This window comes from Pundamilia nyererei, unplaced genomic scaffold, assembly GCF_000239375.1.
Source record: "Pundamilia nyererei isolate P.nyererei 1_Seehausen unplaced genomic scaffold, PunNye1.0 scaffold00014, whole genome shotgun sequence".
NCBI classification, from domain to species: Eukaryota; Metazoa; Chordata; class Actinopteri; order Cichliformes; family Cichlidae; genus Pundamilia; species Pundamilia nyererei.
In genome coordinates this window covers 5,604,618-5,615,664 of record NW_005187415.1, presented here as the reverse complement: position 1 = coordinate 5,615,664, position 11,047 = coordinate 5,604,618, and the positions used below count along the sequence as shown (strand labels likewise).

The window sequence follows — 11,047 nt, the reverse complement described above, 5'->3', positions numbered from 1 at the left end:
GTACCTCTGGTGCAAATTACTGACCTCTGTCATCATTTTAAGTGGGGGAACTTGCACAATCGGTGGCTGACTAAATACTTTTTTGCCCCACTGTAGAGTTCATCTACCAACTGGAAGATAGATGGTTTGATTCTCAGCTCCTCTAGTCTGCGTGTCAAAGAATTTTAGGCACTAAATCCTGAGTTGCCTTGATGCATCTTTTGGAATCTAAGTGTGTGGACAGCAGGCTAAAGAAAGGTGGAGAATTCAGCTCTGTGGAGTGGGCTTCTGCTATGTTACACTCAACAAGATTGCAAAACCAAGATGTTGTTAAAAAAGCCTTAAAATCAATATAGACATTTTTCACCCTGGACACTATCTGTTTGACCTGTTGCCCAACAGACTGAAGAACGTTTTTTTATCCAACTGACACATCATAGCCACAGATCTACCAAATGTGGATCAGATGTGAGGTGCATTATGACATTTGCGTTAAAACTGACACACTCATCACTTGCCACAACCCGCTTCAAGCGGGTGACATTCAGACCACAGTTCACCCACAAAATACATCCTAAAGAGAATGAACTTTTCCCCTCTTCTTCTGCTGCTGTGTTGTACAGGTAGTTGTGCTTTGAAAGTGATTCACTTTCCCCACACACGTTGTCCTTTATGCTAACAGTTAGGTAGCAGAAGTAGTGTCTCTTTAACGGGTTCCTATATTTTTCAGCATAGCTGTTCAGCGTACCTCTTTAATGAGAACTCAATGTCTGCTGAGCACAAATATAGTAAATTTAATTTTCATTCATTATGTTTACGTTGCTACAACACTCTTTGGTTGCTAGGCAACACGTTCACATCATAAATCGGTATTCATAATTAAAGTTTCAGGGATATGAACTAGATGCTACCATCATGAAATGAAAATGATACGACACCTTTATAAAAAGGTGTTTACATGTGCATAAAGGAGGTTGGTAGGTGGCTGCTAGCCAACATAATGACATCACAATATCTGATATGGATCTGTACACCTGCACACCTGGAAACTCTGAAGACACACGTGTGACTTGCCAGGCTACTTGAGAACCCCTGCTTTATATCATCAGTCTAAAGAAAATTCTACTGCAACTGTGAAGTCCAGTGTAGTGGCTGCATAAAAAAAATAGTAACTACTAACTTATTATTTAACAGTTTATTTAACATTATAGTGACAACAGAAGGATATCATTTGCTGTTTGGTAGCTATCTGTCCTTTGGTGGGTCCTTATTTATGCGTCGCCTTCGATACCTGTGAACAAAAAAACAGAGGACGATCAATACAGAACAACAAGTACAGACGCATTTTTAAAGAGAGAGCACATTTTCTTTCAGCTCTTTTACAGTTTCACAATCATCCAATGAATAAAAACAACAGAAGGAGCAACAGAGTCTCCTCATCAAAGTTGGTAACTCATCTAAATCTGCTGTGCTAACACTGTTAAATCAGCAAACAGACGAAACAAGGTTGAGTAACCCACTTTCAAGGGAACGAAAAGCTTAAGACCACTTGAAAAATTACAAACAAACATGGTTGGATCTTAACAAGGTTCCAGGTAGAGCTTCCACATGCAACAAGAAGAAATGACAGTGAGACAAAACCTTTTTTTGAGCATGCAAAAAAAACAAAAGACCTGTAACCACCCCAAAACAGAAAACCCAAACATGAGCTCAGTAATAAGTAGTTCTGCCGTTAGTGCTGATCACTTCAAATATTTTTCAAGTGGTCTTAAGCTTTGATCGGGACTATGCAATACCAATAATACCTGTAACATAGATATATCCAGATAAACAATTTTCTATACATAATTCATCTTGTTGATCCAAATGTAAACTTTGGAGGAATAAATCAACAATAAATTACTAAAGGGAGACCAGATGAAGAACATCTGGGCAAATCTCCCACCAACCTTTTCATCACAGACCTTTGCCTATGTGTGTGTTACTTGTGTACTTACTGTCCAATTGGATAAAAGCGGTGTTTTGTAGTGAAGAACATCTTGCTCAGCTCTTCTATTGTGGGGCCGTTGTCCTTGAGCACCTCCTTGCTGAGGTGGGCCTTTAAAACCTGGTCGTGCGTCTCGACCTGGTTGGCCATTGGGTCTGGTCTTTCTATAGGCTGCAAAGATTAATTTCCCGTTTTGTAAATACACAGTGTTTTATTGCAATCCTGAAGCTTTTTCACTTGTTGTGCACAGAACAGTTACATCATTTCTAATGGCTGTAAGTCTGATACTTCAAGTTTATTTGTTATAAAATAATAACAGGTCTAAAACTATATCCAGAATACTTTTGAAAAAACCTACACAGTAGTGCCTTACCTGGGTAAGCTCATAGGGAATGTCCACAGTGGGATGGTAGCACACTATGGTTTTTCCATCTGAGGTCACACCAATATCCACATTACTAAAGCCAAAAAATTGAAAGATTAGTATCTATGTCAAACTTAAGTAGTTGTCACATTTTTTTTAAACTTCATTAATTATTCCAACAACACAGAGTAACAAATTCTTTATATTTTGCTAGTTAAATGGGAAATATGTACACCAGTTTTAGGTTTGTACAATTCTAATGGGCTTGAAAGTCATTATTTTGTATGAACACCTTTATTCTTCAACACAGCCTGAACTCACTTAGGCAGCTTTCTTGTAATTTCTTTAAATATTCTTCAGGAATAGTTCTCCAGGCTTCTTGAAGGAAATTCAAAGCTCTTCTTTGGATATTCGCTGCATTTCTTTCACTAGCCATTAAAATGATCCCACACTGCTTCAATAATGTTGAGGTCTGGGCTCTGGGGAGGCCAATCATGACTGATGGTGTTCCATTGTGTGTTTTGCCATACTTTTTCTGCACTGGCAGTGTGTTTGGGATCATTGTCATGCTGAAAAGTCAAGCCGTTGTCTATCAGGCTCCTTCCTGATAGTATTATGTGGTAAGCCAAAACATTATGATGCTTTTCTGAGTTTGTTTGTTCTATTTTGAGAAGATCTCCAACACCCCCAAACAACGACAGACCCTCCACAGTGGCTGTTGTACTTCTCTCCTGACCTCCTCTGCAGATATTGATGATGATTTGAACCAAAGATTTAAAATTTAATTCATCATTCCATAAAACCTGATGCCACAAATCTTCAGTCCAGTTTTTTTGTAATTTGGCATACTTCAGCCTTTTCTCTTCCTTAAAAATGAACTGAACTTCCACTGAAACCATTTCTGATGAGGCACTGGTGAACAGTAGATGGATCGACCGAGGCATGCTGTGTCAAGTCTTTGTTGGATTTTTTTCTCCACTTGTTCAGTTTCCTTCGATCTTTTAAGGATACACTTCATCCCTTGAGTTGGTTGTCTTTATAAGGAATTTATGTTTCCTTATGTCATGCATAAGAAAGGGAGTGAATTTAGTGTGAAAAAGGCACCAATGACCAAAGAAAAACTTTCAAAGTTCTTCAGAAAGAAGGAGAACTACCAATTGAGGCCTCTTTAAAAATTACAACACATTACATCTGGCTGCTTGGAGTCAAAATTTAAAGTAATGAAATAAATTGTTGCTCAAGACTTTTGGACAATACAACGCGCAGTGCTAATTCTAATCCACAAGGTAAGCTAACTACTTTCGTCTTTGTTCATCTCATCTTAATTTGACAAATACAAACCATTCAGGTCCATCAAGAGAAGTAGTACCAACACTGGACTTCTGGCGAGCTGGGACCAAACAAGCTGCAGCAGGAAAACAAACACAACCAACACAGATGTAACACAAGTCCAGACAACTAATGACACAAATGGACACGGTTCAACTTCTTAGCAATAAATGAAACTCTTGAAAGCTTAGAGACCATAACACAAGGATGGAGGCAGCAGCAGGAACTACTAAACACAGATACTAGACATGATGCTGCTACTGTGCCCAACATGTGGTACGTTTACAGTCACTAGGAAACGTGTAAACTTGTAATATATTAAATTATTCGTAGCGAGTTTTTGTTTGTTTGTTTGTACAGACACACTGTGCTTTGGACAGTGAAGTCAGACTTGCCACCTAAACTGTCAAGGTTAGCCCGTTAGCTTTCACCGCTGCCATCGCTGTTAACCATTAAATCTGTAAACTCGCGTACACTCACATGACCGCCAACAATGACAAATAAAGCATAAAACTTACTTTGTACACACGATAAACGAGTGCGACCGGAGAGTCGCGTTAGGAGACTATTTAGTCTGCACAAACGACCCGACGCCATGCTTAATTATTTTGTATGTGCAACACTGTAATATTTCCGTCTCTGCTTTCTGACTCTGCTTCAATAGTTCCGCTGCTACACCCATCTCCTTCAATATTTCTACTCTGGCTTTATTTGTAACTCCTGCATCTCACTTCAAATTTCTTTGACATCTAACATGTTTGGATTATTTCAAAATCTCCAAAATGAACTGAACTTCATGCTGTTACATAAAATATTTTTAAATATCTTGGAAATGTTTTGTTTAAAATAAAATACAATTGAACCCTGGGATCCCCACAAATAGTCACAGTTCAAATTCCCAGTGCGCACATGCATCATGTAGTACTTGTGATACCTTTATTTTCTATGCTTTTCTTTAATATGATTTAAAAACATTGATTGCTCATAGTCTGTTACTACTCAGCCCTGCTGGTGACTAACAGTAAACTGAAACATTTATGAATTCTTATGTTTCATACTTTACATTATAGGTGGTTATTTTTCTATATATTCTTAGTATTAGGTCCAGTTTTTAAATGCACTACATTTTAGCACAAAACACCAAAAGAAAGTCTTTTACTTTTTTTTAAAAAAGATTACAGGCTAATAATGTACAGTACAACCACATAAATATTTAAACACCGCACATCCATACACATCCTTAATACATCCATCTAGTGGTTCATAAGTGGTTTGAAAACCAAAGAACAAAATCAACACAAATCTAATGAACTGTGTTTATTTCTTGAATATATGAAAGTTGGATGAGTCCATTAATTATTTATTTTTACACTTGAGCCAAATCAAATAACTGTACAGACTTTCCCCCCAAAATTTTTATCTATTAGCAGAAAAGGGTATAAAACCACTGTTCAGATCAGTGTGCATGGCTTTCTTGAGAAAGTAATCTAAGCAGCATATTACATTGGTAATGTACATAAAAAAAAAAACTGCCTTGATTTTAAATTTCACCCAGTCATTCAAAAATCCAAAGAAGTCCACTTATATTAATATAAGAGCAACTGTTCCTCGACTTTCCTGAACAAGTCTTTAAATGTTCTTGTCAGCGGCCTCATATGTGGCTGAACTGAGCTCTTTGGTTCCTTTGAGCCTGGTTTTCAAAGGTTGGCCAGCCTCTCAGTGGAGCTTCCACAAAGAAACCTCAAGCATGGCAGCTTGATGTGTTTCCACATTAGCTCAGTTTATCCATTTTAACCAGACTGTCACTAGGAGACCTCCATGTCAGATGTGGCTGCAGTGCTGGATGCCTGTGATCCCGTACTTGCCACCAAGCGTTCTCGACTGCCAAAGACCTCGGCCACTAAAAGCAGTCACAACAACATTATAGCATCATTAACTGAAACAGCATCAAAAATAAATGTTTGCCACTTTAGATAACCACAGAACAAGTCGTGCAGTTGCTTTTGGAACTAATTTCACATGATTTACAAATGATTTAACTTTACCTGCTGCAACATCACTTATATCCCAAACTCGCAGACCTTCCTTCTGTCCCCCAAAGGCATAGATGAAGGGCAGGTCGGGGCAACATGACCCGCAAAACAGCACACCCTGATCACAGGTTACAAAGTCAGGTTAAACATCTTTTAACAACCACTTTTTATACACATGGAAAAATAATCCACAACACACCACAAACTTACCATTTTCATATCCCGCGAGTGCACCAGGTTGGGTTTGTTGCCTAAAATGTCCCAAATCTTAACATGTTTGTCAGCTGAAGAGGTGACCATGCATCCTTTAATCTGGCTGCTGAGGGCCAACCCTGCAGGAATTCAAAGGGGGTTAGGCGTGGTTTCTATAGCACAGTCATTACTGTATCTTTTCAAGAACACAAGGAAAGGAAGGCTCCACTTGGTTGGGCTAAATCACAGAGCCTCAGTGTTACCCAACTGTCTTCATGATTTCCTCCAGAAAGGAAGTGGTTTTGAGATGATGATGGAAAAAAGCCAACCACGAGTTTTCCCACATTTCTCTGGTATGTATGAATAATGTCAAGGAATGCTTTCATATGTTCCCAAATGACTCATTTCCAAGAAAAAAAAGCCTTACAAAAGAAAAGCTTATCTAGAGTTTAAACTGAAAAAAGAGACTGAACGCACACACACCTGACACTTCTTCATCGTGTGCCCTCAGTGTGAACACCGGTTTATCTGAGCGTGCATCAAGGCAGTAGACAAAACCATCCTCTGTACTCGCCTGAAAAATAATAAGAAAAAAAAAACCCCACACGTAAAGCACACAGCTTATGAAGAACTGACAAAATCAACAGAATGAGATACGCAAAGTCATTTGCACAATGACCACACACCAGCTGGAGTCACAGCTGCTCAGCTGGGTTTTAAAAGGAATGTGATTTAATGCGGTTAAGCTTTGATGCTTTTGTATAATTTTGTTTTTCATCCTCTGATGAAAAATCAAAAAACTGAGCAGAAAAAAAAAATCTGTAATTTATTGTCTGGTGAAAACAATGCGACTGAAACAAAAGTGGTTTCCCTAGCATAAACCACATCTCCACATGTGATTACACTGGTCGAGCTCTGAAAATGACCTGGACGTCAGCCAAAAGCATCAATGTGAAGCACCAGTGCTGGGAGAAGGCGTAACAGATGGGTCATTCTGTGTCAGCTGAACAAATGCTTCCCAAGCCTGATCACCTTACATTTCCCTGAAAAATTCCAAGGGAGTGACACACTTCTTAATAGGGAAAATGCCAAATTTATCTCTCTACTGAAGAGATAAATTGACATAACATAACATGTTATGTTATGTAATGTCATAGCATAGCAATATTCCAAGTCAGCACCTTTTCAGGCCCAGGCAAAAGCTTCACCTTTGATGTGAGAGTCATTGTTACAGTTAAAAACAATTTGTATGTAAAGAAAATTTAAATAAACTGTCTTACAAACAGTGGCGATGACACTTTGCATATTCAGACAAAATTAAACAAATGACATTTAATATGAGCACTGGCACTTTTATGGGAGCTGAGAATAGCACTTGTTTCTTAGAAAACTTGGGATGCTCTGTAAATTGAAATGCATTTTACTGTGTTCTGCACAGCTTGTCTATTAAAGAATCCTGGAGGATGTTTTAAGGACTCACCAGGAAATTGCAGGGTGAAAAGTGGTTCCAGACCAAACGTTCCACTTGGCCACTGAACCTCCACGTCCGATAGCTGCTGTCTGGACTGCGACAATCATAAAGTACAGCTGTCCTGTAAAGAGAACATGTTAAGCCTCCAAACTTTTGTCAATCCAAAATTTTCCTATAAAATCTGGTGGTGAGGAGAACAAATGACACGAACTTGTCGTAAGATCCTGATAGCAAAGTCTGGGCTTCGAACGGGTGGAATGTTAACGTCTGGACCTGAAAGACAAACATGTTTGTTACCCAGCAGCTCAAGGCTGTAATTTCTGGGAATGCAACACTCAATATAAACTGTGAATTGTATTTTTATTTCTCATTGAATACCTTATCAGTGTGTCTGCGCAGGGTTGTGGCTGGCTTGCCTTGAGACATATCCCACAAAATAACAGTTTCATCTGCAGAACCGCTAGCCAACACGTTCCTAAGAAAGAGGGGACTGTGTTTCAGGAAAGACCCACTGCTGTACAGATACGTACAGTTATACCACATGCATCTAATATAAACAAAGTATATGCACATCTCTCAGCCTCAAGTAAAGGGATTCAAGTATCTCTGAGACTTGTTTACAAGTGGAAGGAAGAGTGGATCGTGTGATTGAAAGATGAACTGATGCAGCATGTTTAAGTCTGTTGTGGTGAAGAGAGACCAAAGTGGGAAGGCAAAGCTGTCAGCTTACTGGTTGACTTGCTTTCCTACCCTCACCTATGATAAGAAGCAGGGGTAGAGACTGAAATAATAAAAGCTCAGATACAAGCTGAGGAAATTAGCTTCATTTACAGGAAATCTGGGCTCTCCATTAGAAATGGGTCAATTTTCCGAGAGTAAACGGAGGCCTGTTCATCTCTGTTTAGACTCCTTGCACCGCAACCCACATGAGGATAGGTGGTAGAAAATGGATGAATGCATATTAATGCAATCTGATACTGACCTGGCCAGCTGGTTCCAGGATAAATCCAGCACTGCATCTGTGTGCCCCTCAACAGGTTCTGCTGCCCCCTGTTATTTTTAGAAGAACAGACAGAAACCGTTAATTACCAACTCAGTCTCAGCCTATATTAAACCCTTCAGAGTTTACTAAATGGACTGGTGCTAGTGCTTTCTACTAGAGCTGGGTATCTATTTGATTTCTATAACTGAATCGATTCAATTCAATTTTGACTCAAACAGTCAGAAATAATATAATTATGATCATTTATCAGTACATATTCATATTTTTTATATGTACAAAAACAAATCTGTCACTTGTGAGACTTCATTAGAGGTGCCAGCATCACAGCAGATGCCTTTGCCTCAAAGTAACTGAGGATAAAACACAGAAAAACATGAAGAAGATTTTCCTGTCCTGACTTTTTATAGCAGATAACCGGCTTAAAAATATTCTGCAGTAGATCAAAAACTGAAGAAAACCACAAATCAACATATGAATATTATCTGATACTGCTAAAGTGAAGCAGAGCAAGGTTACAGCGGCCGACAGCACTGTACACAACGGTAGACTGGTGCGTAATGAGCAAATGAATAATGGAGAAAATGGAGACTTTTGATGGTAAACTGGTCTCTGAGTACACAGAGAGAGGGCTGTGCAGGAAGTGTGATTTTTATCTTGGTGGAAGCAAAACAGTGAAAGTAAGAGGGAATTCATGACAATGTTTTTCAAACGTGAAGCGTAGTTTTGATCTTCTTTTGTTGCTGGTTCAGTAAATTTTGGTCAGAGAGTGACGAAACCTGCAGCTTTCAAATCTGTAAGACGTCAGCTTTCACCTGATGTCGTGTCTATGTACGTGCTGTCAGGTGAACGAGGGGATCCGCACACATTGTTTACATCTTTTTACCTGCTCTCATTTCCTTATTTAGTTGTTTGGCAGTTGTTGAAATAGTTTTGTGAGTTTTAACCTGAGATTCTGATATTTCTGGTAAAATACATTTACATTTAAAAATCAATTCAGGATTTAATGAAAGCGATAGAAATTCACACACTCTCGCTCTGATGGGCATCTGAGGGTTCAATTTCTTGCTGAGAATAAAACCACTAATTAGGTTTTTACCTTTTTGCTCTTCTTTTTCTTCTTTGAGGCTTTTTTGCTCCCCAGAGAGAAGGCCGGCTCTAAACAGTCCACCACATCCAGATCCCACACGTCTATCTGAGGGGTCATGTTGCCCACAGCTGCATAGTTAGCTGCAGGGTAACACACACACAAACAGGAGACAGTGTTTGCTAAAAGGTCCTATACAACGAAACAAGAGACTTTATCTACATTGCATTTATCATTGATGATTTCTTACATGTTCCTTCTGCAGGATTTGGGTCAAAATTTAGCCACTCCACACACAGTGGATAGGCTGGCAGCAGAATATCGTGATGAACATAAAGGGAGTCCTCCTCTGAGTTGTAAACTGCAAAGTAACACATTTAGCTTATTTTAAGCCACAGCAGCAGTATCCAATGAACAAAATTTCCTTCTATTTGCTGAAGACAATCCTCTGTTATCTGTCCATTGGGTCAGTAAATGAAGGCATTTACCAAAGATTTCCAAATTGCAGCAATCCTTCTCTGCTTTGCCTGCCAGGATCAGGTTGTCAGTGGGTTTGATTTGAAAGTCCTCACGCTCATACTGGTCCTAGGAAGGAAGTTATCCAAAATAATTAGCACAAATTTCTTGCACTGGAAAACAAATGAGGGGTTTTAACATTTATAGCAGCTCCTCAGGCACAACACAGAATGCATGCACTTATTTTTGGAGGCCACTCACTGTGTCTTTGATGGTGATGTAAGGATCCTCCTCATTAGAGCTGAACACTGTGAGTCCAGCCAGGCTGTCACCAAGATTAGCGGTCACTAAAACAGAGGCAGAGCACCATAAGATATGGGATGAAGCAGCAAATCTACTCAAATAACCAAAGAGCACCTTGCCCCTTCCTCACCTGCGTCTTCTTCATCATATTTATCCAGGCCATACTCTGCTAGCTCATCCTCCTTTCCTTCTTCACTCTCATCCTGTGGCACTTCAGCAGTATCACTCTCTTCAACGGGTACACCCTCAGCATCTTCTTCTTCGTCCTCAGCTGCCAGTTCCCTGGGGGCATTCAAAGAAGTAAACAAAAAGTACATGACAGCAGGCACAGTGCGATGGGATACACGGGAGCAGTGAGCCTTTAACATACCCCAATTCTTCTTTCGCTTCAGTGATGATTCGCTGGAGCTCCTCCTGGCTCAACTCAACCTAGAGTTAAATTTTAAAAGTGGCTTTATTATTTTAAAATATATATGCCATTTACTCGAGGTTCAATACGTGTAAAGGTTTGGGCACTGCCATGTTGACAGATTAGCCGCCGGTCGGCTAACATGCTAATGTTACTTACTTTATCCGGGGTTTCCTTGGCAACGCCTCGTTTTACCCACCCGATACAAGTAATCTGGGAGCTCATTGCGGACAAACTGTGCGGTTTATGTACTCAAAACTTTATAAACTACACACTAAAAGACTATTTAACCTCAGGCACGCACACTGGGGGCGTACATGTGAGTTTCACTGGGTCCTGCGACGCGTCTTGATGGCGTTTGAGGAGCGTTGAAAAATCTGCCTGATCAAAAATGTAGCAGAGAAACTTGACTTCTGAACTGGGATTTCTAAGAGGAA

General features: G+C 39.6%; 2 protein-coding genes across 2 annotated transcripts; both read right to left on the bottom strand.

Annotated features, from left to right (window-relative positions):
• Positions 1 to 1,159: 1,159 nt before the first annotated feature.
• On the bottom strand, positions 1,160 to 4,324 carry mrpl42 (mitochondrial ribosomal protein L42). The gene is made up of 5 exons (XM_005725283.2): positions 4,178 to 4,324; positions 3,672 to 3,735; positions 2,340 to 2,424; positions 1,977 to 2,137; positions 1,160 to 1,270 (listed from the first exon to the last, which is right to left on the bottom strand). Exons 1-5 carry the CDS (start codon positions 4,254 to 4,256, stop codon positions 1,225 to 1,227), a joined length of 435 nt encoding a protein of 144 aa, XP_005725340.1. The 5' UTR covers positions 4,257 to 4,324; the 3' UTR covers positions 1,160 to 1,224.
• A 637-nt stretch (positions 4,325 to 4,961) lies between these two features.
• On the bottom strand, positions 4,962 to 11,036 carry pwp1 (PWP1 homolog, endonuclein). The gene is made up of 15 exons (XM_005725282.1): positions 10,770 to 11,036; positions 10,572 to 10,630; positions 10,332 to 10,483; positions 10,160 to 10,245; positions 9,931 to 10,027; positions 9,693 to 9,803; positions 9,455 to 9,585; positions 8,338 to 8,405; positions 7,734 to 7,830; positions 7,567 to 7,628; positions 7,365 to 7,476; positions 6,368 to 6,458; positions 5,903 to 6,024; positions 5,705 to 5,810; positions 4,962 to 5,559 (listed from the first exon to the last, which is right to left on the bottom strand). The coding sequence occupies exons 1-15, from the start codon at positions 10,833 to 10,835 to the stop codon at positions 5,465 to 5,467; spliced, it is 1,455 nt and encodes a 484-aa protein (XP_005725339.1). The 5' UTR covers positions 10,836 to 11,036; the 3' UTR covers positions 4,962 to 5,464.
• Positions 11,037 to 11,047: the final 11 nt, after the last annotated feature.